The sequence below is a fragment of the Megascapheus bottae genome, chromosome 6 (assembly GCF_031878675.1).
Source record: "Megascapheus bottae isolate mThoBot1 chromosome 6, mThoBot2.hap1, whole genome shotgun sequence".
NCBI lineage: Eukaryota > Metazoa > Chordata > Mammalia > Rodentia > Geomyidae > Megascapheus > Megascapheus bottae.
The window spans coordinates 21,949,424-21,976,942 of NC_143514.1; the positions used below are offsets into that span (position 1 = coordinate 21,949,424).

Genomic DNA, 27,519 nt, shown 5'->3' on the forward strand with positions numbered 1-27,519 from the left:
GAGAAATGAGGGAAACCATTGAGCCTAAGTTCCTTTGAGTCTGGCTTACTTCACTTAATAGGATTTTTTCTAAGTCTTTGCATTTCCTAACAAATGGGTCGATGTCATTTTTTTCTGACAGCAGCATAGAATTCCATTGTGTACAAATACCACAACTTGTTGATCCACTCATCAACTGAGGGACATCTAGGTTGGTTCCATATCTTTGCTATGGTGAATAATGCTGCAATGAACATTATTGTGCTAGTGGATTTAGTATGCCCTAGATTTTGGATGGTTGAGTAAATGCCAAGTAGTGGAATTGCTGGGTCATAGGGGAGTTCTATGTTTAGCTTTTTGAGGCACTGACACACTGCTTTCCTAGTGGTTGAACGAGTTTGCACTCCCACCAACAGTGTAGTAGTGATCCCTCCTGGCCACATCCCCTCCAGCATCTGTTGTTATTCGTTTTCCTGATCCTGGCCATTCTAATTGGAGTGAGGTGGAATCTTAGAGTTGTTTTGATTTGCATTTCTTTTATGACCAGAGATGTTGAGCATTTCTTCATGTGTCTATAGGCCATTTTTGTTTCTTCTTCAGAGAAGACTCTCTTTAAGTCTTTGGCCCATTTTTTAATGGGATGGTTGTTACTTTTAGTTTTGCAGTGATTCAATTTTTTGAGTTGTTGATATATTTTAGATATGAGGCCTTTGTCCGTTGTTTGGTTGGTGAAGATCTTCTCCCACTCTGTAGGCTTCCTATTTAATTTACTAGCTATGTCCTTTGCCATACCAAAGCTCTACAGTTTAATGCAGTCCCACTTATCCATCCTTTCTCTGATTTGTTGTGATTCTTGGTCCTTATTAAGAAAGTTTCGACCTGTGCCAAGGAGGCCTAGTGTATCTCCTATTCCTTCTTGTAAAGTTTTCAGTGTGTCAGCTTTTACCTCCAGGTCTTTGATCCATTTGGAGTTAATTCTAGTGCAGGGTGACAAAGAAGGATCCAACTTTAGTTTTCTGTAGGTGCTTAACCAGTTCTGCCAGCACAACTTGTTGAAGAGGCTGTCTTTCTTCTATTCTATTTTTTTGGCTCCCTTGTCAAAGATTAGGTGGCCATAGGTCTGTGGTTTAATATCTGGGTCCTCAGTTCTATTCCATTGGTCTTCAGGCCTGTTCCTGTGCCAGTACCAAGCTGTTTTGATAATTATAGCCCTGTAATAGAGTCTAAACAGCAGTGTGATCATATGTACATACAAAACTTACATAGATGTGGGTAATGGTGGAATATATCTGCATTCCTAACTACAGAGGAGGCTGAGACTTGAAGGATCACAGTTTGAAACAAGGTAGGGAGGAAAACTTTGTAAGATTCCATTTCTAATTAATCAGAAAATATCAGACTAGAAATATGGCTCAAATGGTAGAGTACAGGTTGGGAGCAGGAAAACTGAGTGAGATTATGAGATCCTGAGTTCAAGTCCCAGTACCAATACACATAAATACACACATACACACAAATTTACAGAGAAATGATAAGAGAACAAGTGTTTATAATACTTTCAAAATGAAAACCTCCAAATCCTCTTCCTTTAGTACAAAACAAAGTTTTTCTCTTCAATTGTATTTTGTTGTCAGGGTGATGTAAAGAGGGGTTACAGTTACATTCATCAAGTAGTGGGTATGTTACTTTTTGAGCATTGATATCCCTTCTGATGTTTTTCACCCAGTTTCCCTCACAAAGACAAAATAGTTTTAAATGGTCAGCCTTTTAGTACAAATACTAGTTACTCCAAAAACATGTTAAAATATCATGATGTTGAGCAAAAAGCACTTAGCACTGTAGAATACATTCTTTGTAAACAACAATCTAATTTCTGATATTAGAGTCCAAACTATTGTCCCTCCCATTATTTCTCAGTCATCTAATAGAATCATCTAATAGAATTTAGAATTTTTTGTTGAATCTTTGGAATACTTAAAACCCAACCCTTTGGGCCAGGAGTTTGGCCTAGTGGTAGAGTGCTTGCCTAGCATGCACAAAGACCACATACATAGAAAAAAGCTAGAAATGGTGTTGTGGCTAAAGTGGTAGAGCTCTAGCCTTGAGAAATCCCAAGAACAGTGTTCAGGCCCTGAGTTCAAGGCCCAGGACTGGCAAAAACAAATAATAAAACCCAACCCTAAAACCGTATTCTTACACAGACTGTCACAAACTTAAACTCAAACCTCCAAATTACTAGCCATCATGTGACTGGAGTTCTGGATGCATTCAACTCTAACCTGAGAACTGGCCTGGCACCATTCATTTTGCCAGTCTTTTCTTAGCTTCCTCAAATTTTCTTAGCTGCTAGTATTTTATCCTAGTAAATTATGTATAATAAAGTTAACACCAGATTTTTTTCCACTCCTGAGGCTTGAACTCAGGGCATGGGCACTGTCTCAAGGCTAGCCCTGTACCACTTGAACCACTGTGTATGTGGTACTGAGGAACCACATACTTGCTAGGCAAACACTCTATCACTAGGCCACACTCCCAGTCCCTATCTCCAGATTTTGAATGAAAATAAATTCTATATCTGTTTCAAGACACAGACACTTTATTTTTCCTTGCAAATGAAATTGAAAGTGAAAACCAAGCAAACTTCTTGGAAATAAAAGAAATACTCAGAAATCAGCTGCTTTCTGTTCTCATTGTTTCTAACAGGAACCAAAATATTATTCCTTGGGAAATAGAATTGTTTTACAGACTTAAATAAAAACAATGAAATTTCCTTTCTACCCATGATTCTTTCCAAATAAAGTATTGAAGTGAGGCACAGATAACTCACAGCTCCAATCCTACTACTCAGAAAATGAGTACTGAGGATCTTGGTATGAAGCCAGCCTAAGCAGACAAATCTAAGAGAATCATCTCAAATTAGCCAGCAAAAGCCAAAGCTAGAGGTGTGGTTCAAGTGATAGACCATCAGCCTTAAGAAGAAGAAGAAAAAAGCAAGATCACAAGGCACTGAGTTTGACCCAGTACAAAACAAAATAACTTGATTGTCCAAAGATAAACTACTAGTTGGCATTGTGCTAATTTCAAGTATAGTTAGCATGACATTTTATAAAAAAATAAAAATAAATATTAAATCATATGTACTCCAAAATCATAGAACTATTATCTTATTGAAGGGATTAATGATTCGTTTTATTTTAACAATTATTGAATTACTATTTTGCTAATAAATTATTGATGATTTTTGCCTTTTATCTACTTTAATGTAATAACTGCCTAAGTAACATAAACTAGTGTCGAAGTGTAGATTCAGAATTGTCTTTTCTACTCAGAGAAAACCCTTGTTTTTTTTTTTTTGTTTTTTTTTGTTTGTTTGTTTTTGCCAGTCCTGGGCTTGAGCTCAGGGCCTGAGCACTGTCCTTGGACTTTCTCAAGGCTAGAGCTCTACCACTTGAGCCTCAGCACCACTTCCAGCCTTTTTCTATGTATGTGGTACCAAGGAATCGAACCCGGGTCTTCATGCATGCTAGGCAAGCACTTTAACCACTAGGCCAAACTCCCGGCCCCAAGAAAACCCTTGTTTTAAAAATACATTTTTAAAATTATCTTCAAGTAGTTGTACGAAGGACTTTCCATTTCACAAAGTTTATGAATATAGTAAATCTGATCAATGTCACTCATCCCTTCCTTACCTATCGCTTCCCTCACTCTATTTAATTTTGTAGGATATGCATTACATGCTTGACTGCATTCTCCCCCTCTGCTCACCTACCCATCTCTCTTTCTTTTTTTTGTTTGTTTGAGGATCTTTTTTCTTAATTCTAGCTTTTTCCATATATTTTATTGTAATTAATAGAAGGGTTACATTATATTCACCAGATAAAAGGTGTATTACTTCACATACATTGATACCCTTTCTCATGTCTTGGTCCCCATTTCTCCTTTCAAGCACTCGCTTCCTGGTGGTTTATTTGGTTGATTTTTGAAGTTTCCTTACTGAGAAATTACACTATTTGAATCTACCATATTTCAGTTAATACATTTATATATACTTGCAAACTACCTAAAGTATTTATTTGTAAGTTTATAAGCTAAACCTAGTTTCCACCTACAAGGAAAAACATGGATCCTTTGTCTCTCTGGGCCTGACTTAGCATAATTCTTCTAAGTCTTTCTATTTCTTTACAATAGTACAACATCATTCTTCCTAATGGATGAGTAAAATTCCAGTGTGTGTGTGTGCGTGTGTGTGTGTGTGTGACATTTCATTGATCCATTTGTTCATTGAGAGGCCTCTGGGCTCGTTCCATATCTTAGCTATGGTGAATAATGCTGCAGTGAGCAGGGTTGTAATGGTGACTTTACTGTATCTTTGCTTTAATTTTTGGATAAATGTCCAGGAGTGGAACTGCAGGTTCATGAGGTAGCTCTGTGTTTGCCCTATAGTACTTCATTTCAATCACAAGTATCTATTATTTTATTTAATCCCACTGTTTTTTGTTTTGTTTTGTTTTTGCTAGTCATAGGAGTTTGGCCTGGGCACTGTCCTTGAGCTTTCTCAAGGACATACAAAATGTTTTCTTCTAACTTTAAGGAAAACTCTTGCAAAAGTAGACATACTTTGGTGACTGAACTAGGCAGAAAAGGTTGTCCAAAAGTGCTACAGCAGAGGGGAATTGTGGGTTCCACACAAAGAGCATCCAGAGTCTGTTTGTGTCACTGTCCAGGCACTGACATGGTGGCAGAATCAGTGACAATTGTTCAGTGCCTCTTAGATCTGGACAAACACAAGCAGTGCGAACTTGTCCTTCCTTTACCATGCAGGGCTTGGAGGCATGGTCAACACTGTAGAGTATTGGCAATTCAAAGACTCGGAGCTCAAATCCCACTACAGAAACAAATAAGTAGATAGATAGATTGACAAACAAATAAATAAAATAAAATATTATGTAAAGCATTGGAAAAAAGAAAGCACTATGAAAAGATAAAATGAAGGATTTGCTAGTGTTTTAGAAAGATGCATAAATGCTTTTTTTGTTGTCTGAATACAATTTCTATGAAGTGGGTTACTAACAACAAATAAAATGTATTGTACATAATATATTTTACATGTCATTTGAGTTTATTATTATTAGCAAATCTAATATCATGTGCTATTGTTTACTCTACATACAATGGGCAGACCACCTAAGAATGAACTAAGTATAAGGTTATAGAAATTATAGTATCAGTAATAATGCAGAATATTTTTGTGCAAGACTTAAATTAAAATTACTTAGCTCAACATTAAACCATAAAGTTTTTTAGTGAGTTCAAATTTGAGTTACTAGTTTGTCGTGTAATCACACACACACACACACACACACACACTCACAAACATGCAAAGAGTCCACACAAACTAATCACCAAAGACCCATGAATCATTCTTAGGGTCACCTGGAAAATATATGAGAGCAAACGTCTCAGAAGTCTACTCTTATTTCCTTCATTTATTTATTCATTCTGCGTTTATCTCTCAGAATTACAATATGTGGCTAAATAAGAGACAAATTTTGGAGAGCAAGCAAAAATTTAAGGTTTTTAAAATTATTAATATTGCTCTTTGTTGGGAACTTATTTTTATTATCAATATAGAAAAGTATTTTACATTGTTAGTGTGGAATTATTTAAAGGAGCTCTTTAACAGTTGATACACAATAAAACTGAGTAATTATTTTGGTAGCAAAATTTTATTAACCATGTATCTATTTGGCACAAGCACCACTTAATTAAATTCCACAAAACATCTACAAAATGTTTTAGCTATGCAGCTGCAATTTTTATATGATAAGGATATGATTATTTAGGGAGGCATGTAAACATCACATTTATATATATAAGCATGTAAATGAAATCAGTATGAACAATTCTGGCAGGGTTAAAAACAGATATGATTATATAAAGGAAAGGAGTAATTCAATAAAAATAATTGAAAGAAGCAAGTCAATTGAAATAATTTACAGCTTCCATTAGTTTTATAGGTCAGAGATTGGGTACAGTTTCTTCTAGAAAGTATCATTCAACTTCAGAACCAGAATGACTGAATGGAGACAATTAGATTGAAAGCTTATGAGTTTAAAGCATTAATAAGATGCAGAATTGAAGATGTGGCATTCAAATTAACAGCAGATCCTGCTAAACAACAACAACAACAATAATAATAAAGCAATGCTCAAGAATGAGGTATACATACTTTCAAACAAATAGTATCTTATTAATCTCAACTGGTACTTTGGCAATGCCATTCAATTAAACAAATTATGAGACACACAGAAAAATCAAGTAAAAGTGATTTTATTTTTAAAGATAGAGCTATCTATTTTGAGATAAAAGACAATATAACAAGACAGTTATTGATGTGGAGTCCAGACACAAAAGGAACTATATACTATTGTCTTTAGATAACTTATTAAATTTAAATGACTTAGCAATCACTTTAGAAAATATACTACTTGTCAGATATTGTTGGCTCATGCCTATAAACCTAACTGCATAGGAAGCTGAGATCTGAAGACTGCCATTCAAAGCCAGTGTGGGCAGGAAAGTCCATAAGACTCTTGCTCCAATAATTAATAAAAAGTTTAGGTTGCAGTGGTAGAACAGCAGCCTGGGGCAAAAAAGCCAAGTGAGAGGATAAGGCCCTGAGTTTGAGCTCAAGAACTAGAATTAGAGAAATAAATAACTTACAAATCTGACAATACAGCAAGGCCAAATGCTTATACTGTCTTTGTGAGCAATAGCTCAATTGTAGTCATGCCATTGGCACAAAAGAAATCAGGAAATATTAGTCGGTATTAATACTTAAAATGTTAACTATCAAATCATGTGTTGCCATTTAGTACTTAAACAAATATCCATACACTTACTGGCTCAAAAATTACAATATTACTTTACTATTCTGTGAATCAGAAGTCTACGAGATAAAAACTCAAGGTGTTAGGATGGCTGTGTTCTATGTGTTGGCATAAGTTCTTGGTTATTATTACATGTATAAGTTAACTGATTTCACAGACCAAAAGACCAGAAAACATCCTATAGTCCATACTACTTAACAAAAGTCTCCACCATCACCTTCCTGTGCACTGTGCCACATCTCTGCCCTCTAAAACAACATTAGAGGACGAAGGGAAGCCAGGGAAATTGGCAGGACGAAACTGTTTGATAAGCAGTGCACATAACATGTGACTGTTGGTTTTTCTATGCCTTAGAAATCATGAAAAGGCCCTTTGTTGGTGTTGGAAGAGAGATTGGTAAAAGTACAGGTACAGGTACCAATTTATTTATGATGGTCCATACTAACCACAAAGGGGTGGAAAGTTTGCAAATGAATTATAATTCTGCTGGATCTCAGGGTTTTTTAAGTGTTTTTTTTCCCATAATTTTTATTAGTATCAATTAGCCATTCAGGGAAGGTTCATTCTGACATGTTCATATGTTTACTATGTACCTTGATCATTCACCCTCCATCACACTCTGTCAGCCTCCCCAGCCCTTCCCAAATCAACACCAACAGCTGCTGTTTTTATTTATGTCAGAAGTATTTTGACCCAATTCACCTTCTTTCAACCTTTCCATTTGTCCTACTCCCTCTCATGACTACCATCCCCCATTCCAGAAGGATGTGCTTGACATTTTTCTCATTCACCTTCAGGTGTATAATAGTTGTTCAAATGGTATTTTTAAATTTAAGACAAATGGTAGCTATATAAGAGAGGGGATTCTTGTTTGTACCCTTTCCTTGGATCTTAAACTGCATCTTGTTGTTTCTCTTGTATGAGCTTCTACAGTGTGCAAAGGCAATTCCTGCGTATTGCTGAGCCCATACTCAGCCTGACTGCTTCTTCCCTTTGAAGTTCAGGTTGAGCTGAACACAGTTCACAACTCATGTCCTCATGTGGCATGGCATGTTCAGAGAAACGAAACTCTTCCGATAAGAGGGGGAAACGTACAAACATGGATTTTATTTTGTTCTGAAAATAAGTACATCGTAGTTTGGAAAAGAAAAAGCATGACAGTTTCTTACATAAGTAAGCAGTTGATAACAGCAACAACTCTAGAGAGCTTTGTTTAATGCCGGGACAATTGTACAATTCGACTTTACTGATGTTAAGTGAAATAAGCAGAGCACAAATAAACATGTTTTTACTGGAGTTAAGTAAAATAAACAAAACACAAATAAAAGATGTAATAAAGTCCCTTTGATTGTAATCTTAAAGTAATTGTTAATTTCCTGCAGGAAATACACAAGACTTCCCTATAGAATTTTAAGTCTTAAAGAAAAGAAAAACAAAGTTACAAAGAGTTACAGTTTTGAAAGGATTTTAATAGCTAAAATAGGCATTAATCTATTTAGTCTATAATTTAAAAAAATTAGTAGACCTTCATATTTGATTGCTTAAAATAAAGATTTAAGAATTTCACTGTAGCAAGACTAAAATGAAACAAAGCTGGGTGTGGTTTGAGAGTGGCTAAGTGATAGGACACCTCTCCTCTCCCATTTTAACCCATGAAGCTAAATACTATGGTGTGAAATTGAAATCCCTGCTACTTGGGAAGCAGAGATAAGAGGGTAGTGATCTTAGTAAACCTGGAACAAGAGTGAGAGACTTTATTTTTAAAAATCAAGAACAAATGGCTGAGAGGGGGCAGCAGAGGCCTAGCAAGGGTGAAGGTGGAATGGAAAAGAAAAATAAAACCAAAAAACAAAACAACATACTGCTAATATAACACTTGACTCTATTATGCTCTAACTTGGTGGCATCCAGCACCAGTCAGCCAGCAGAATGATGCCCACCTGAGTACAAGGTCATCATCAAGTGCCATCTGTCTGAGCCCACGTGATAGACGTCCCTTCCCCCACCCCCTATGACTTCACAATACTTGAAGACAAAAAAAAAACAACGACAAAAAACCCAAATCAATTGGAAAGGAGTGACAGGGATCATTGAAGTGTTGGTTGTCCCAAATTGTATAGTTTCTCAGTTCTTTTTAGTGAAAAGAACAAAAGAACACTCTGGTGTTTTGGCACATTAGAGAATGATACATGTACTGTCTGGTTGCCTAATGTTCTCCAAACGCCTGCGCTCTTCCTCAAGTCTTCTTATTTCAGCTTCGTGGATTGCTCTGAGTCTGTTAGCCTCTTCCTAAGGAGTGAGGAGTAAAAGCTATCAATCTTAGTAAAAATAAAATCAAATTTATTTCTGATGAATAGTCTTTACTTATTTCAATCAAGAGTAGCAACGACTGGGGCCATGAGTTTGGCCTAGTGGTAGAATGCTTGCCTAGCATGCATCAGGACCCGGGTTCGATTCCTCTGTACCACGGACATAGAAAAAAGCTGAAAGTGGTGCTGTGACTCAAGTGGTAGAGCTCTAGCCTTGAGAAAGCCGAAGGACAGTGCTCAGGCCCTGAGTTCAAACCCTGGGACTGGCAAAAAAAAAAAAAAAAAGAGTAGCAAAGGATAGCACTTGAATCTCTCTCCTCTATTCATGTATATCTAGTTTACTCATGTAAATTTTCACCCTTTTCTTTCTCTAGATGCAGGAACATCATGTTTCAATCCCTGAAATGTCTGTGTCTCTAGAATTCTATCTCAAGTCTTCTCTCTATTTTACATAATTTCCTTGGGAAGTCTTAGCCAGATATTAACCTCAGTTATTAATCACAATTCTTAGTCTTCTAAGAGCAGACAAGGATACATTATAGAACACCAAGTTGATAAGAGTCAGGTGTGTTGTTTGTGCTTTAGGTGAGGGATATGATCTAGATGACCTCATTCTTAGGTAGAGAGTGGAAAAGAAATTCAGGAAATGACAATCCACACTGTTTACACACACTATTCTTCAAGAAAGAGCTGAAATCACATAAAAATAGAAATTGGCTATCTTTGGAAACAGCCATGAAAACTAGTATGTGCAGATAGATTGGCAAGGTGTGTATGTGGAGTAGGGATGTGTGCTGAGGGTGCTTACGTGGGAATTTCCCACCAGATCTGCAGGAGAGGCTGCACTGCAGATCCCACTCCATGGAAAGGCAGTTTCAGTCACTTGCAAGGCTAGTGAAATCAGCCTCTTTGGAAAATGTCATCTGAAAACTGGGGTCATGATATTTTAGCTTCACAGTGGTTAGATGAGAGAATGCATGTGAAGAAATTTATACAAACTACCAGGTAAGTACAAAATACTACTGAAGGCTGGCACACTAAAGGAATGGATGAAAAGAAGAAGAAAAATACAACTCTACACTCTCAAGGCCACTAGTCCAGAGACAATAGTGGAAAGACAAGAGCAAAGATGATACAGTAGGAGGAGGTTCAGGTATAATTGTATCTTTGCTCAACACATCAGATTGTCCGGATAAAAAGCTTACTCATGTGGGCTAGAAATGCATTAATTTTACTTAAAATTCATTTTTGTTTACTCTGGGCCAAATATTTTTCTAAACATGAACCTTAGTGTGTTCCATTTTAAGATCAACCTTAAAAATACATACATCCACTGTCTCCATTCTACAGAAGAGGAAATTGAAGTACACTCAGAAAACGGGGCAACAAATTTGCCCACAGAAAGCATGCCTAATCTGTATGTCTAGAATCAGGACTTAGATTCATATCTAGCAGTCTGTCTCACAACCTAGTTCTGAGCCTCCATCTTTGTCTCTTTGTCATTTGACCAAGATCTGTTCCTTATAGACCGGGGACTAAATAAGATTCTGAGCTTAAACACATGAGAAATACCTGGATTCGAAGTTCCTTCTCCCTCTTCAGGTTTGCCAGATAGTTCATGTTATCTATCGTCATTTGCCTTAGTGTCTGCTGACGGATTCTGTCTGTCTCTCTGATCAGATTTTGATTCTGCCTGTAACTTTCCTCCAACTTTTTAATTTCAGCTTTGGCAGCCTCTACTTTCTTCCGTTCCTCTGAAGAACAAAAGAGAAGAATCTTTAGGATTCCTAAATCTTATCCTTCTGCCTCTCACTTTTTGGTTGCTGCTGTTTATTTTTATTTTAATTACATAGATAAAATTTGTTTTTTTTTTTTTTTTTTTTTTTTTGTTACTCAGAAAACCATACTGCAGCTCGTCTTGCTCTATTCAGTTCAGCCTGGGGGACAAGGAAGCAAATGGCGATTCTTGTTCTAGATTAGTCATCTCAGCCAGCCAGATTGGGCGAATTTGAATTTGTAGAACATTTTTGTTCACCTTACATAACTTTTTTTCTTCTATTTTTTTCTCACCTTCTCTCTTATGTTCCTTGGCAGTGAGAGCCTGGTCTGTCTGTAAAATTGCATCACCCACAGACTTCTTGGAGTCTAAATACTTTTGTAGTGCTTCCTCAGCCTATAAACCCCAAAACATGAAAAATAATTAGAAATGTGTTAGAAGTGCTGGAATGTCTGCATTTCTTTTTCTATCCTAAGAGGTGCTCTTCCGTATCAGAGCTATAGAGTTATCTCAAGCCTTTCCTGTGGCAAGACTGGTTATAATTTGCTTGCAGCCATTCAGAGCAACTAGATGTTAATGGAGATGCTGAAATGTTAAAAACAATAACACTGCAAGTTGGGCATTTTAAAGATTAACATGAAAGAAGTGCTCTTTCTTCTCTGAGACCTAGGTGCTAAATTTAACTAAACTTGTGCCAGTTTTTATCTCTCTTATCATGAAGGCTGAGACTGTGTGAAATAAGAAAATAAAAGAGAAAAATGGAGTCTGGAGTGTGAAGGGAAAAAGAAGGAAAATTGTTGACAATGAGCTGTTGAAATCATAGTCAAATCATTAGATGATAGTTTATATAATCCAATTATTCATTGTTCATAGATTCAGTTATTGGGATTCTGTCCTGTATAGATAGAAAAGTTTCCTTTGTTGCTCCTGAATGCAGATGGCTGCACTAGAATCTGGTGCTCACAGTACAGTTCTCATTGTCAGTTGTGTGCCAGAACATCAGTACAGCCATATGATGCCTGACCCCCACTCACTCCACAAATGTACAACTCATCCCTGTAAATCTCATCTCTGCTTCTATATTCCTGTCTTTGCTTCTCTTATTAATAGCTTTTCACTGAGGCTCCAGCAGTTTCCAATAACTAAAAAATAAAGAAATCAATGGATAAAAAAAGAATAGATTAAAGCCGGGTGTGGTGGCTCATGCCTGTAAACCTAGCTACTCAGGAGGCTGAGATCAGAGAATCAAAGTTCAAAGCCAGCCCAGGCACAAAAGGATTGAGACACTTATCTCCAATTAACCTCTAGAAAACAGAAGTGTGGCTTGGCTCAAGGGTAGGGTGGTAGCCTTGAGCTGAAGAGCACAGGGACAACACCCAGGCCCAGGGGTAGGGCAGTAGCCTTGAACCAAAGAGCTCAGGGACAAGGCCCAGGCTGAGTTCAAGTCCTGTGACCCACAAACAAACAAACAAACAAACAAAATTAAAAAAAATGAAACAGGGATACCTGGATTCCTTTCCTGGGCTCCTGGTAGTACCGTGCCTTCAGCTCTTCTGTCTTCTGAATGTAGAGCTTATGGCCTCCTGGTTTAGAATAAATCCCCTGCTGCACTTCTGCTTCCAGGCTACTAAAAATATCCTGAAGTAAGGCTGAGCAACGTTCAGAAGAGGCTTCCAAGTTCTTCTGACAAATATCTTCCTGCTTTGTATGTAGTAAGGTCTTCAGGGGACAAAACCCATTTAGATGTTAGCAACAGCTTAGCATTTCTGGAAATCATTTGCAAACAGAATCCACACTAATTTTTTTAATGAATTAGAGAAACATAGGTGAGATTGTATTCACTCCTTCAAACTTAAAAGAGCTCCAAAGTAATGACATTTAGAAAACCAACATTTATCATTCTTCAGGAATTTCCTTTCTCGAGATGTGGTTTCATATTCAGATGCAGTCTTCAGCTTTGTGTACTTGTGTAAAAATGAAACCTGGTTTTTACAATGTTTGTGGTTTCACTTATTCTCCACTTTTGATGTGAACATGAGCTTGAATAACATTTGCTTATTCTACTAATAATAATCATATATTTTAACATTGAAATGGCAGGTCTATTTTCTTTACTCTAAAAGAAAAAGTAGTCATTTACTTGTGCCATGAACTCATGGCACAAATTCCTTAAGAATATAGGCACGAGCCACCAGTGCCTGGCTTGTGAACACAATTTTTAGAAAAATATAATCAATTTGAGTTTTATCCACGCACATATTATGATAAAAGTGAGCCATGCTCATGTGTGAAAAGTTCAAAGTACACCAAGATGAGAAAGGTTAAATGTGTGTGTTTTCAAGACCTTCTCAGTGATCACTGTCATTTTCTATGCTAGTGAGAATTTCTTTTGTCAATGAGTCCTATTTTACCTATTGTAGCTATACTTTGTCTGATTCTAAAGCCAGTAAGCTAGAACAAAAAATAAATACCTCTAATTCCTTCTGGAAATGTTGATCTTCATCCTTGAAAGAATTCTTCTTGAAAACTTCTATGGCTTCTCTCTCACAGGCCGTGTGCAGGTCCAGCAGCTCCTGGAGAGTGTCTATAGGCAGCTGCCCCTTCTGGCTCATCTCCTGGTCATAGTGGCTCATGGCTTTCTGTACTGCAGCTGCATTCTCTATCTGACTCAAGGCCAGGACTGTGTTCTGCATGCAGGGCAGTTCTCCATTTCGGATGGCATTAACATAGGTCAGTACCAGGTGCTCTAGATCTTACATAGCCAGAAGAGATATTGCCATTATTTACAGGAAAGAAGTTCGTGCTCTACACAGAATGATTCTTAAAATGTGAACCTGTATGTCATGTCAATAGCATGAATGTCAAAATACATCATTTTTTCACCACATTAGACAAAATTTAAGTGGCCCAGATAATTCGGTAGGCAGGTCTCTTCTTTGTTGGGAAGCAAAAAACAAAAAAGAAAAAAAGAAATAAAACAGACTTAAAAGATGAAAATAAGAGACAATCTCAAAAGGTTATGTGACTATCCACATTTCATCCTTATTCACCTAGAACTAAGAGGATGACTACATAAAATTAATAAATGTTTATTTGGTCAGAATGCTAAACTTTGCCTCTTTACATGACCCTTTCCTTTAATTCTTTCTGTTTTTCATTGTCTTCAGAATTTTCCTGTCTTTATTTATTATTATTATTATTATTATTATTATTATTATTATTATTATTATTGTTGTTGTTGTTGTTTGTTATGAGGCTCAAACTCTAGGCCTGGACACTGTCCCTGAGTTCAAGGCTAGCGCTCTACCACTTGAGTCACAGTGCTACTTCCCATTTTCTGATGGTTAATTGGAAATAAGAAAGAGTCTTATGAACTTTAGCCCAAGGTTGGCTTTGAACCTTGATCCTTAGATCTCAGCTTCCTGAGTAGCTAGGATTACAGACATGAGCCACCAATACACAGCTTTTATTTATTTTTTTGCTATATTCTAATTAAGATGATATTAAAAAAATAGCCTCCCCTGAAAATGTCTAACTGAGCAATTTAGATCAGGGTTTCTTTATACTTTGCTGGAAATTCTGTTTTAGTCCTATGTCAGTCTTTCCACATAGTGAGTGCAATTGCCTTGTATGATATACATCAGTTACGTACAGAGTTCTGAAATACTGTGTTCTTCATAAAATGTGATTAAACATCTTCTTTCAGGGCTGTAGACAATTTGTGCCTATGTGTAATGTATGTCAACTAGTTTTATTTCTATAGGGAACATGTATATCTTGTCTATCTTAGATTTGTCAAAGACCGGATAGCAAACAATGAATTCCATATATTTGATGGACAAAGGTTGCTACCTCATGCAGTTTGTCTCATTCAACAATGGGTCTCTCATAGATAAAACTTACTTAAGTTGCTCTGGCTTTTATCATGCTCCTAATTTATGCCACCCTGAAAAGCACTAATAAACAAACCACCAGAAATAGATCTGATAGTCAATATGATTTTACACACATGGTATATATCAGTTCCATGGTGATTATTCTGATTGTGTTTGCCAACACTGGCATTGTGTGTCTGTTTTCTTCATGTTGAGCTAAAAAGTATTCTAAGAGACAGAGAGAGAGAGAGAGAGAGAGAGAGAGAGAGAGAGAGAGAGAGAGAGAGAGGCAGACAGACAGACAGACAGACAGACAGACAGGCCGGGAGGGACTTACGAGGTCCATTGACCTTGATGCCTCTTGGAAGAGTTTTGATCTTGGAATGGCTGAAGATGTAGGAACAGAATTCTGCCACTTGTTGCACAAAGTCAGGTTCCAGCTCATCATCACACAGTGTTTCAAGCTGGCCAAGTTTCTTCCCATGGGTAGGTGAGTCAAAGATAAAGCATTTCCTTGTGGGGAAGAACTTCTGTATGCATAGGCGGGATAAATTAAAATGCTGAGTCCTCTGATCAGTACCTTGAGAAGGAAAAGTAGTATGTATTTAGTAGAGAATTAGAACTCATGGCAACAGATCTCTCTTAAACACATGCTCTTTCTCCTCGTGTTACTAAGGTTATTGCCTCTACAAAGCCTACTCAAAAACAATAAAGGAAATTAATCATGAAAAGAAGATAAAGAATCAAATTTCTTGTAAGATGAGGGGAGCAATGAAATTTAATATTGTATCTATATGCTACTTCCAAAATTGTCAATCATTTATTTTATAAGATAAACTGGTAGAAAATAATAGATTTAGCTGACACAAATGATATCATTTCTTGAGTTACTTTTTCTTCTTTCCAAATCAGAAGGTCCATTACCTTTCTTCAGTCTCAGTGAGTTCTCCAGGTATTCATCTGCTGTGATGAGTTGTCCAGCAGTTTCCAGTCCAAGATAGAAGTCCCTCAGAGTCCACACTAAGTCAGGAAAGAAGTTCACAATGTCATCAGCATCTTCACCTCCATCAAGATGACGGGAGGTTCTTGTTTTGAACAGCTCTGTTATTTCTGTCACTTTGCTGAGATGAAGTTGAGGAAAACTTGCAAATATAAGACTACATCTTGGCCCTAACTTCTTCTTAACTTCATTTCCCTGTGACACTTAATCAAGTCAGCATTCCCTCACTGAGTATACACCGCCTCTTGTCCTTATACTTCCACTCCCTACCATATTTTCATTTTTGATTCTCTAAAGTTTTCACAGATACAGCTGTGACTTCTCTCTATCTTTGGTGCCATGTTCTAACTCAAAAGGATACTGAAGTAGGTCAACAGTCCCTTGGTCGATTGTGCTCATGGTATTGTAAACAAAGGTGCTGCTCAGAAGGATTGCCAGTGCAAAGATCTGGTCATCACTTTCATTATCAACCTGAAATCCAAAAAGTATAAATCATGTCCCTTGGTTTTCCTAAACAATCATTGAAGACATTATCTTATCTATAAATATCAAAAGACAAAAATGGTTGCTAGGCTCAAGCTTTATATACATTTCTTATTGGTAATATTATAGTTATTCACCTATCATTAACACTCCATCTCATCCTGTTATACCTTTCAAAATGAATGGGCAAAGAAAATGAAGAAACCATAGTACACAATTCAAAGTCTTCTAGAATACAAAGCAATACTGAGCTAAACACTCAATTCACATGGTTATTTTATTCATTAATTATGACCCATAAGGTAGCCACATTAATAATCTCATTTAATTCCAAAAAGAATGGAGAGGGGTATGTTTAGAATAATCTTGAAATATTTTTTATATTTTTTATTGTAATTAATAAAAGGGTTACATGATATTTGCCAGATAGAAGGTGCATTAATTCACATATAATCTTGAAATATTGTAGGTGAGGAAACTAGAACTCACACAATATGGTTCACCATCTTTAAATCTTAAAAAATATTTATTGTTATTGTAAAGATGATATAAGGAGGGGTTAAGGCTAACATAAGTCAGGTAAAGAATACTTTTATTTTTGAACAATGTCACCCCTTCTCTTGCTCTCTCCCAGGTTTTCCGTCTCATCCCCAACCACAAATCGTATCAATCATTTTCAACATTAAGTCTAGTAAGTATCTCTACTGCATTTGTTCACTTTTTGTTTCACCATTTCTGTGTCCCCCATTACCCTCCCAAAGACAGATAAGTGAACAAACAAGACAAAAGGAAATGAAAAAAAAAAACACAAAGGAAAAAAAAAACCTTCTTGTTTCCACTTCTGGAGTTCATTTCAGTCAGATGCATATAACTACTGTGCCTATAATAAACTGTCAGGGAAAGAAACATAACCATGCCATCCAAACTCCAAGCAGTTAGCTGTATACCTCTCTTCCTAAATCTTCTCTTACTGACCTCGTTTTGGCCACCTAAGGTGAGCTATGATGGAAGATATAGGGACTAGTCAAATGGTATAAATCAAAGCAATCTCTGCAACAAGCTGATTGTTAAATGCATAACATGCCACGAGGAAAGGCCCGTGTGATTACTGTACAAATAGTGGGTTGAGTAATACTGAAGAGTAAATAAAGTGCTTGGGAGCCTTAGTAATTTTTTTTTTGTGTGTGGGTCACCGGGCTTGACTTTGGGCCTGGGGCTGTCTCTGAGTTCTTTAGCTCAAGGCTATCACTCTTCCCCTTGAACCACAGCCCCACTTCCTGTTTTCTAGTGATTAATTGGAGATAAGAGTCTCAGGTTCTTTAGTTCCCCAGGCTGGCTTTGAACTGTGATCCTTAGATCTCAGCCTCCTGAGTAGATAGGATTACAGGTGTGAGCCACCGCAACCAGTTTTATTCTTAATAAAATCATAGAGCCCCAAGTGCTAGAATCTTGACTTGAACAGAAGTTAATCCGAATCAGAAGCCCACGATTAAATTGTACTCTCTGCAGAACCAGGCCGTTAGCAGGGATAGCACTTGCATCATTGTACCTAGGAACTCCTAAGCTCAACATGGGTATCATACTGTTAATTCTGATTCTGTCTCACAAATAAATTTAAAAAAAAATTTTTTTTGCCAGCCTTGGGGCTTGAACTCAGGGCCTGGACACTGTCCTTGGGCTTTCTCAAGGCTAGTGCTCTACCACATGAGCCACAGTACCACTTCCAGCTTTTTCTGTGTATGTGGTACCGAAGAATAGAACCCAGGGCTTTGTGCATGCTGGGCAAGCATTCTACCACGAGGTCACACTCCCGGCCCACAAGTAAATTTTTAAATTTCATGCTTCCACACTCTACTACAAATAGAAAAAGCAGAGGAAGGTGTAGTTAAGAGAGAGCACAAGTTGAGAAAAACCAAGGAAACAAAACAAAACTTCTCTAAATGAAGAATGTTCAGAGATGAGAAACTGAATTCAGATAGAATCCCCTTCTGTCACCTTCTGTATATCTCCTAGTCCTTCCGTGTCCAGAAGAATGAGAGTGTGGTCCGGCTTGCTGGGGTGAGGCACACACCACATCCAGATTCCTTTGGTGTGAGCCTGCACAGTTGATCCAACAGAAAAGCCTGATGAAGAGCAGAAAGGATATCATGGAAATAGGGCTGGAAATTGGAAGTATTATTGACAATGGATCACTAAAATTTCAATAGTTTAGTTTGAATCAAATAATTATTAAATTAACATCATGCTCCTTATGTCTCCTTACGTGGGGGACATATTATGCTTTATCCAGGGAGATATTAAGGAAAATAAAGGAAGACATGTCAAAGATGGAGACTGCATCTCCCAGAAGATAAGAAGAGCAGCCAGCTGTGACTCCAAACATTGACATTCACTATTCATCCTCATACCTAATTTCATCTTCCTCATTTCCTCATGCGGGGCTCTGTCAGTGAGGGTGGGCTGAACCTTAGAGATAGCACTCACCCTTTTGTTTCCCAGCCAGCTTGTTCATCAGGTAGGATTTGCCTGTGCGGTAGAGGCCCACTATGGCCACCACCACCACGGGCTGTGAGATGGCAGACAGGATCTGCAGAGCTTCCTTGTTGACCACTAGCTGCTCTTCAGTGTTCTCAACCAGACACACTGGGCCTGGCATGTGGATCTGTGGGGCCATTTGTGAGAGGTCTGCAAGAGAAGAGATGGGCTGAGATGGAATATCTCGTATTCATGGAAAATGCTTGCTTTACTGGATTTCCTTTTCATAATATAGAAGCGATATTTAGTGTAGAAGCTAAAAACAAGCCATCTCTTTCACTGAAATCTTTAAATGAAATGATCAAGATTCTTTGTGTTAACTGACTGGAGAAACTATGGGTTTTCTTGTTGGTTTGCACTTCTATTTTTGTTCTATTTTTATTTTTTGAAACAGTGTCTCACTCTACATCCTAGACTGGCCTTGACCTCATAATCCTCTCGTGTGGCCTGCCAAAGATTGAGGTTACAGATGTTCATCACATTGTTGTGATTAACATGTGCTATTGTTTTGAACAATCGAGAATACCTCTTTTCCCTCTTCTTCATTGCCAGTGCTTACAAAAACATCACATATGAATGTCATGGGGGCAGACTTTAGGAGATGCCTTTACAAATGGCAGGTGTGGGAGTCAGAACATGTCTCGTGCCTTTAGATGGATTTAGAGGCTTAAATACCAAGTGTCATTTCATCTTAGCCCATTTCTAATTAAATCTTGGTTCCTCACTACCATAGTTCTCTGCTTGTCTTATACACTAGAAAAGCAAAAGATAATCAAATCTATAAGTATACTGTATAAAGTGTTTCTGCGGAAAAGAGCTCTTTTCAAACATGTAATTTCCTTTAACTTAAGATTTGTGGGGTTTTTTTTTGCATTTGTTTTATCTTATGTTGTTTTGATTTCAGTTTACAGGAAAACAACACTTGTCAAGTGGGTGAATGAAAATTTCTATATGTATGAGCTGTATGACAAGTGTGACATAGTAACACATCCCAAGGAAGAAAACGTGGCAAGAAGTGAACAGAACTTCCAAACAGCATTTGAGGTCCAGTTGACTAGCATTTGAGTTACGTAATTCATTGCAGTAGACAGGGTTGTAGTGAAATTCCAACACAAAGGTTTTCAGGGGAATAGGTATCAAGAAAAAGATAACACAGAGACCAAGACCTTCAGATTACCATATTGTAGTTACACATGCATTGCTGTTTCCATGCAATTGCTTCATTTTTATGAAGTTTCATCTTTCCTTTTCTTTTGTCTGTGGTAATGTTCCCAAGTTGTCTGCACAGAAGCTAATTTATTGCTTTCTCATTCAAATAATTTTGAGGCTTTAAGACTAGCTTGAAGCAGCATAGTCCGATTTTAGCAAACATATTTGTGAACTCAACAGGTCCTAAAGTGGCATTTGGAGAAAGCATTTTAAGGCATTTCTGACTCCCAACCCAGACTTGTGTCCAATTCTGTAGGGAGGAAAAGCTCCCATGCTGCTTTTGTAATCACACAACTGAGTTTGTTCTAGTTCAGATACAGCACACTGGGATAAGCTATATGTCATCCAGGCAGAATATGTTAAAATCTAACAACCTTGAAATTTTCTTCCCCTGCTCCAGCTTACCTTTACAGTAAAATCTTCAGGAGCTGAGATCTTTTAGAGCTGATCGGTGATCTTTAATTGCTGGCAAGGGAGTTGTTTTGTAAGAGAACTTTGTAAGAGTTCTGACAATTGTACCCTAGCTTAAGCTGTCATCATTTCTGGTTCCATGGTCTACCCAATCATGCCAATTTCCTTTCTCTCCTATGCCCCACCCATCCCCCAAAGATAATTTGAATATGAACACAAGCATACCAGCAGTCCGAAGGGGCTGCTAAATTTTCCTGCTGGAAAGTGAAAGTAAGAAGCAGCTTCAACAAACAAGCATTGAAAGGGAATTTCCTCATAGCTGCTTGGTGGAAAGGCAGCTAGATTTTGCCTGAATTCCCAGAATTAGGTGTAGTTACAGTAAAGGAACTGGGCGATGTTTTTGCAACTGGGTGATGTTTTTGCAACTGGGTGTTACTCTGTCTCTCTCGAATAAGATATGTATCTCCAGCACATAGCTTATGAGTGGAGAGATTAATTTTCTAAAATGTTAAATGCACCTTTAGAGAAGGGAGATAAAATTTATTACTTTTCACAATAGGTAATAAGTGAGGACTTCAACTTACAGAAAAAACAATGTTTTATCACTTAGTACACAAGAAAGCTAATAATGTATTTGCTAAACAGTGGCTCTGTTCTCTGAAAAATGCTCACATTTCATATAAATAATTCTATTTTAATTTTCTCTGTATATACATGCACACACACACACACACATTTTTTTCTGGAACAAAGAGAGATATGGCATGGTCACTAGACAGTAACTTGTCCCAAACCACAGATACTGGCCAGTGCTTCCAACCCTAGCATTTTATTACAACTGTCCTGTATTTGTTGAAGGAATTGGCATGATAATTTCCAAACCATCATAATAAACAAGTAATTATCAGTTGTAAAAAAATTTGTTCTTCAACATTCATGAGTAATTTTTCTCTTGTCTTAGGGCTTGAACTCAGGGCCTGGTGCTGTCATTTAGTTTTTCCACTTGCAGCTGAGACTCTACCACTTGCACCAGACACCTCTATCTCAGCTCTTTGCTGGTTATTTTGCAGATGGAGATTAAAAGAACTTTTCTTTTGCCTCAGCTGGCTTGAAATATCTATCCCCAGATCCCAGTTTCTTGAGTATAAATATAAGCCATCCATACTTGGTTGAGACTAATTTTTTTTAATTTGGGGGATAATGTATAGAGGGGTTACAATTACATTCACCAGGTAGTAGGTGCATTATTTCTCACACATTGATAGCCCTTCTCATGTTTTTGTCTCCATTTCCCTCCCCTCATCCCTCCCAATCATCTTGTTTCCCCCCCACCCTTTCCTATTTCAAATAAACAAATACACATATATACAATATACCAGGTAACAAAGTCAGATACTGTAACAATATGAGATTAACCATAAGGGCAAAAGAAGAGAAGAGAAATAACATAGTACATTAAGAACAACAATCACACAAGATAAAGCTCTTGTTTCCATATCCTAGAGATCCTTTCATTTAGTTTCATCCTGTATGACCCTATGTACCTAGGTTTTGAGCTATTGTAATCCTCTGCTAGGAGAGTCCTAGATATGTACTAATTATTACAAATGAGCGAAACTACTGGGTCTGGCTTACTTCACGTAATAGGATTTTTTCCAAGTCTTTCCATTTCCTTAGGAATGGGACAATGTTGATGGCAGCATTGTATGTAAACACCACATCCTGTTGATCTAATCATCTACTGAGGGGCATCTGGGTTGGTTCCATATCTTTGCTATGGTAAATAGTGTTGCAATGTACATCATTGTGCTAGTGGCACAATGGGGAGTCATTGGGGAGCTCTATGTTTAGTCTTTTGAGGAACCACCATACTGCTTTCCATAATTGTTGAACGAGTTTGCACTCCCACCAACAGTATAATAGCAATCCCTCCTGGCCACATCCCCACCAGCATTTGTTGTTACTAGATTTCTTGATAATGGCCCTTATATGTGGTGCAAGGTACAATCTCAAAGTTGTTTTGATTTGTATTTCTTTTATGGTTTGGATGGGACTAACTTTTTTACATGTAATATATTATCAAAACACTGGTGCTTATGGTTTATTGCAATGGAATGCTAAAATTATCTCTATACAGTGAACTAATAATAGCTACAGCAGTCCAACAAAGTACGTATTCCTCAAAAACATTTTGGTGTAATTTAAATAGCTCTATCATTGTTTGAAAACTTATTTCTTTATGAAGTTTCTTTCCTTTTATGCTGCAATCTATCATTCACTGAAATCGTATTTCAATGAAGTACTCCTTAAAATCATATTCACAATTAACCTGCCTGCGAGCAAATTTTCAAGTTGTGCTTCCAGGGCACTAAGTTTTTAAAAATAGTAGTGTATTATTTTAAATATCAGAATGTCCACTTATTTTTTTTTGCCAGCACTGGGGCTTGAACTCAGGGCTTGGGCACTGTCTTTGGGCTTTCTCAAGGCTAGCAGGCTACCAGTTGAGCCATTGCATCACTTGAGCTTTTTTCTGTGTATGTGGTAGCTAGGAGTCAAACCCAGGCCTTTGTGGATGCTAGGCAAGCACTCTACCACTAGGCCATGCTCCTAGCCCCTGACTTGTTTTTTGTCAGTTGTGGGGCTTTGAACTCTGGACCTGGGTGTTGTCCCTGAGCTCTTCAGCTCAAGGCTACCACCGAGCCCCTTGAGCCACAATGCCACTGGAGATAAGAGTCTCACAGACTTTAATGCCTAGGCTGGCTTTGCACCTCAATCTTCAGATCTCAGCCTCCTGAGTAGCTAGGATTACAGGCATGAGCCACCGCGCCCAACCCATGTTAGTTTTTAAAATGAGATTATGATGCTCTTATTCCTTTCACCTCTACTTCTTACTTTAAAAGTCTTTTATTTCTAGTAGTAACAAATATTTCACTTTGGCTGTAGCTCTTCTTATTTATTGAATAACAGGTATGCAGAGAGCCATAGCTCCATCTTTAAAGTAATCCAAACTCTGACTTGTTTTCACCAGCTACCTATCAAGGGTCTCCGTCATCTCTAGTTGCAATGATCTAGGAAACTTCACTAGAACTCTATAACTCCATTCTTTCTTGCCTCAATTTTAATTTCTTGTGCAGTACGTTTTTTAAAGCATAGTCAGATTTTGCAACTTCAGTCACCAAGGTTCCCAATTACTTTCCCAATTCCTTAAAAGATTCTTTTTTTTTCACTTAAGAAGATTTTTTTTTAAATGAAAGCTGTATCTAAGATTAGTTCATTCCTGTATCTGCCCAGTTGTTTAGTCCTTGTATTTGCCCTTTTCCTTTCCTACTTGGCAGGATTTGGCTTTCTGTGCCAGGTTCTTTTTGTGGCCTTTGTCCAGTTTTAGCCTGGTGACAACCACCTTGGCTGGGGTGAATGTCTATGAGGATAGTGGTGCCCTGGCCTTTTCCCGCTGTCCCATTCAACGTAGATGGCACACTTCTTCCTGTGAACCTGTACCACTTTGTCTATCTGCTGACCTTTACAGTGCCCTCGTACAGCCTGCACCTCATCATCCTTTCGGATGGGTAGAGACCACACGTTGTACTTCTGTCTCAGCTCTTTGGGAAGAGGGGAAGACATAATCTTCCTGAGAATGTGGGGAGGTGCATTGAAATGCCTTTTCCGGTTCTTGCTCAGATCAGAAGTGACAAAGGGATTGAACTTCATTTTGGCCTCTTCTGCTTCAGCGATGGTCTAAAAGGGGAAGAGCCAAAATCCTTAAAAGATTCTTAGAAAACAGTCCGAGTATTGGCTCAGATGGGAAGGAGACTTGACAAATGGGATTCCATTGAAATAAAAGGTTTCTACAACGGACATAGTTCCTAAACTAAAAAAGATCCCCAACAGAGTGGGGGATCTTTGCCAGCAGTACACCAGACAAAGGCCTAATATCCAAAATATACAAGGAGCTCTAGAAACTAATTACTGATTAAGTGAATAAACCAATTACTCAACAGGCAAAGGCGCGAAGAAGAGACTTCCTGCAGAGGAAGAAGCATCTGAGGAAAAGGTGCTCCCTGACTATAAAAGAAATGCAAATCAAAACAACTCCGAGTTTCCATCTCACTCCAGTTAGATTGAATCAACACTGTGATTTCGAACAACAAATATTGGCAGGAATGTGGGGAAAAGGAACCCAAGTGCACTGTTGGTGGGACTGTAAACTAGCACAACCACTATGGATAGCAGTATGGAGGTTCCTCAAAACACTAAACATAGATCTTCCCTGTGACCCAGTCATGTAACTCCTGAACATCCACCTACAACATCACAAGCCAAGACACTTGCACATTCATGTCCATTGCTGCACAATACACAATAGCCAAGTTGTGGAAGCAGCCCAGACGACCCTCATGAATGGATCAAAAATTATGGTACCTACAAAAAATGGAATTCTACACAGCCATTAGACAGAATAATATGTTACAGGGAAATGGATGAACCTAGAACATGTTAAGTGAGGTAAGCCAAACTCAGAGGGACAAACAGTGCATGTTTTCCCTTATATGTGGAAGCTAGATCTAAAATACACTGGTATGTAATAAATTATACAGGTCTCTTAGGCATTCACTCACAATGAGACCAAAGAAGGATATTATTAGAAGAAGAAAGAAAGGCACAATGCCTGTGTGCATCTGATAGTAAAAATTAATACTTATGAAAATGTACTCCAGGAAATGAAAGCAGAGGGTTTTTTTTTTTTTGCTATTTTCCTTTTTTCTTTTTGTTCTGCTTGTTCATTTATATGTCTGTGGGAGTACAAGGGGAGGAACAGAAATGGAGGGACAAAGGGGGAACAAATGTAGCAGTGGTACTCACTAGATACTACATTCAAAATGAACTATATAACTTGTGGGTGGGGAATAAGAGGGTAAAACTGGAAGAGGGCAAGGGGTGACATTGTCCCAAAAGAAATGTACTCTCTATCTGACTTATGTAACTGTAAGCCCTCTATATCATCTTTATAATAACAATTTCAAATTAGGAAAGCAATTCTGCTCCCTGCTTTTTATGACATCTTATTTCCTCATCCATGTATCTGTATCCTTGTTGTTCCTGTAAAAGTCAAGGGAGCTAGAAGTCTAAGACAACTCATGTGCTGTACCCGGTATTTGCAAAGCTCTTTCTTCATTTCTACATTGTTACTCCTCTTTCAAATTTTTCTTCAAATACCAAAGATCTATACTGTATTCTCTAATTAAATTTATAAAACTTTTTTCCTTGATATAATTTTTTAAATCTTCTCTAGTAAAAATTTCCATATTACTATAATAATCTGATGGATTTTTTTGCTGATTTCCTTTATATTTCCATTAAAATTGCTTATGTGTTGGGGGTGGGAGTTTGGCCTAGTGGTAGAGTGCTTGCCTAGCATGCACGAAGACCTGGGTTCTGGCAAAAAGCCAGAAGTGGTGCTGAGGCTCAAGTGGTAGAGTGCTAGCCTTGAGAAAGTCCAAGGACAGTGCTCAAGTCCTGAGCCCAAGCCAAGGACTGGCAAAAAAATTGCTTATGTGACAGTGATATGCATGCTTTTATTTATTGCTTTACTCTAGCCAATTGAACTTGAAATCATATAACACAGGTATTTAATAACTACTGATTAAATGAATGGAGAACCAAAAAATGACTGCAACAGCTTCAATATTTGCAAAAGTAAAACGAATATGAGATGAACTATTGAATAAATGATAGTCTTTCACAGAAGAGGATGTGCATTTAAGAAAACTAAGTCAGTAGTGATTTCTCAGTCTAAGGATTTAGATTTTCAATGATACGATAAAAAGACAGGTCAAAAAGACAAGTACATATATTTATATAAAATATATAATATATATATCTTTGGCAAACCAATAGTTAAAAAAAATCTTAATAAGTTAAATATGCCAAAATGTAAAAGAACATGTTACAAAAGAGTAACTAGGTAAGAAGGTCTATAATATTGGATGTAATCTCTCTGATTGAAGGATTTTCTTTTTCCAAGTCCTGGGGCTTGAAGTCAGAGCCTGTCTTTGGGCATTCTCAAGGCTAGTGCAAGACCACTTAAGCTATAGCACCAGTACCAGCCTTTTGTGTCTGTGGTACCAACAAATTGAACCTTGGGCTTCATTCATGCTAGGCAAGCACTGTACCACTAGGCTACACTCCTGGCCCTGATGGAAGGCTTTTACGAAAAAAAAATAATCTATAAGCATTAACATAATCTGAGAAAGGAAAAGATATAATTGCTGAGATATAAAATCATAAAGGTACTATTTTTTTTTAAATAAGGTTATTGGGGCCGGGAGTTTGGCCTAGTGGTAGAGTGCTTGCCTAGCATACACAAAGACCCAGGTTCTATTCCTTGGTACCACATACATAGAAAAGAGTCAAGTGGTGCTGAGGCTGGCTTTCAACATTGATTCTCAGATCTCAGCCTCCTGAGTGGATAGGATTACAGAGATGAGCCACCGATACCTGGCTAAGAATTGCATTCTTTTTTTTATAATTAACAATTCAGTTTATTAAGAACTGCATTCTTTAGAGGCACACTGATTGGAAGCTAGAAGTTTCCTTTTTTCTTTTCTTTTTTCTTTTTGTTGGTCATAGAACTTGATCTCTTTGCCTGGGCACTGTCCTTGAGCTCTTCAGCTCAAGGCTACTGCCCTACCCCTTAATTAAAGATTCCTTTATATACTAGTTTCTGGTAATTAGTGGTTATTGTCAGATATTTATAAGTTTGGATTTTATATGGTGTTAACAGCAACAAAGATGTGCCTTAACTATTGATGCCATATCTGTATGTAAATAATAAATGTTCATGAAAAAGAAAACATTTCTCTGGGACTGCCCTTTGTCTAATAGCACAATAAACAATACATGTTGGGGAAAGGAGACAACATGAGAAAGATGTTTCTATGTCACTTTTTCCTTTCCTTCTTCAGTGGACCAGATGAGACATGAATCTTTACAAGCTATAACAAAAATGTTGGAGGAAATACACAAATACAATATGAAAATGATGGAAAAGAAA

General features: G+C 37.6%; 1 protein-coding gene and 1 pseudogene across 1 annotated transcript; both read right to left on the reverse strand.

Annotated features, from left to right (window-relative positions):
- Positions 1–8,475: 8,475 nt before the first annotated feature.
- LOC150061535 (guanylate-binding protein 5-like) lies at positions 8,476–20,570 on the reverse strand. Its single transcript, XM_090334449.1, has 11 exons — positions 20,463–20,570; positions 18,798–18,998; positions 18,309–18,436; positions 16,192–16,301; positions 15,755–15,951; positions 15,168–15,410; positions 13,427–13,707; positions 12,462–12,674; positions 11,249–11,351; positions 10,751–10,932; positions 8,476–9,158 (listed from the first exon to the last, which is right to left on the reverse strand). The coding sequence occupies exons 2-11, from the start codon at positions 18,985–18,987 to the stop codon at positions 9,045–9,047; spliced, it is 1,761 nt and encodes a 586-aa protein (XP_090190575.1). The 5' UTR covers positions 18,988–18,998; positions 20,463–20,570; the 3' UTR covers positions 8,476–9,044.
- A 3,169-nt stretch (positions 20,571–23,739) lies between these two features.
- On the reverse strand, positions 23,740–24,176 carry LOC150061536 (large ribosomal subunit protein uL24 pseudogene; annotated as a pseudogene).
- Between the last annotated feature and the right edge of the window lie 3,343 nt (positions 24,177–27,519).

What these genes read in the sequence shown, in the direction of transcription:
- LOC150061535 (XM_090334449.1), bottom strand. Translation starts at nt 18,987, where the DNA reads ATGGCCCCACAGATCCACATGCCAGGCCCAGTGTGTCTGGTTGAGAAC. An exon ending in GACTAGGAGATATACAGAAG is followed by an intron (nt 16,302 to 18,308) that starts GTGACAGAAGGG and finishes TTTGGATTTCAG; the next exon opens with GTTGATAATGAAAGTGATGA. An exon ending in CAAGGAACATAAGAGAGAAG is followed by an intron (nt 10,933 to 11,248) that starts GTGAGAAAAAAA and finishes TTTGTTCTTCAG; the next exon opens with AGGAACGGAAGAAAGTAGAG.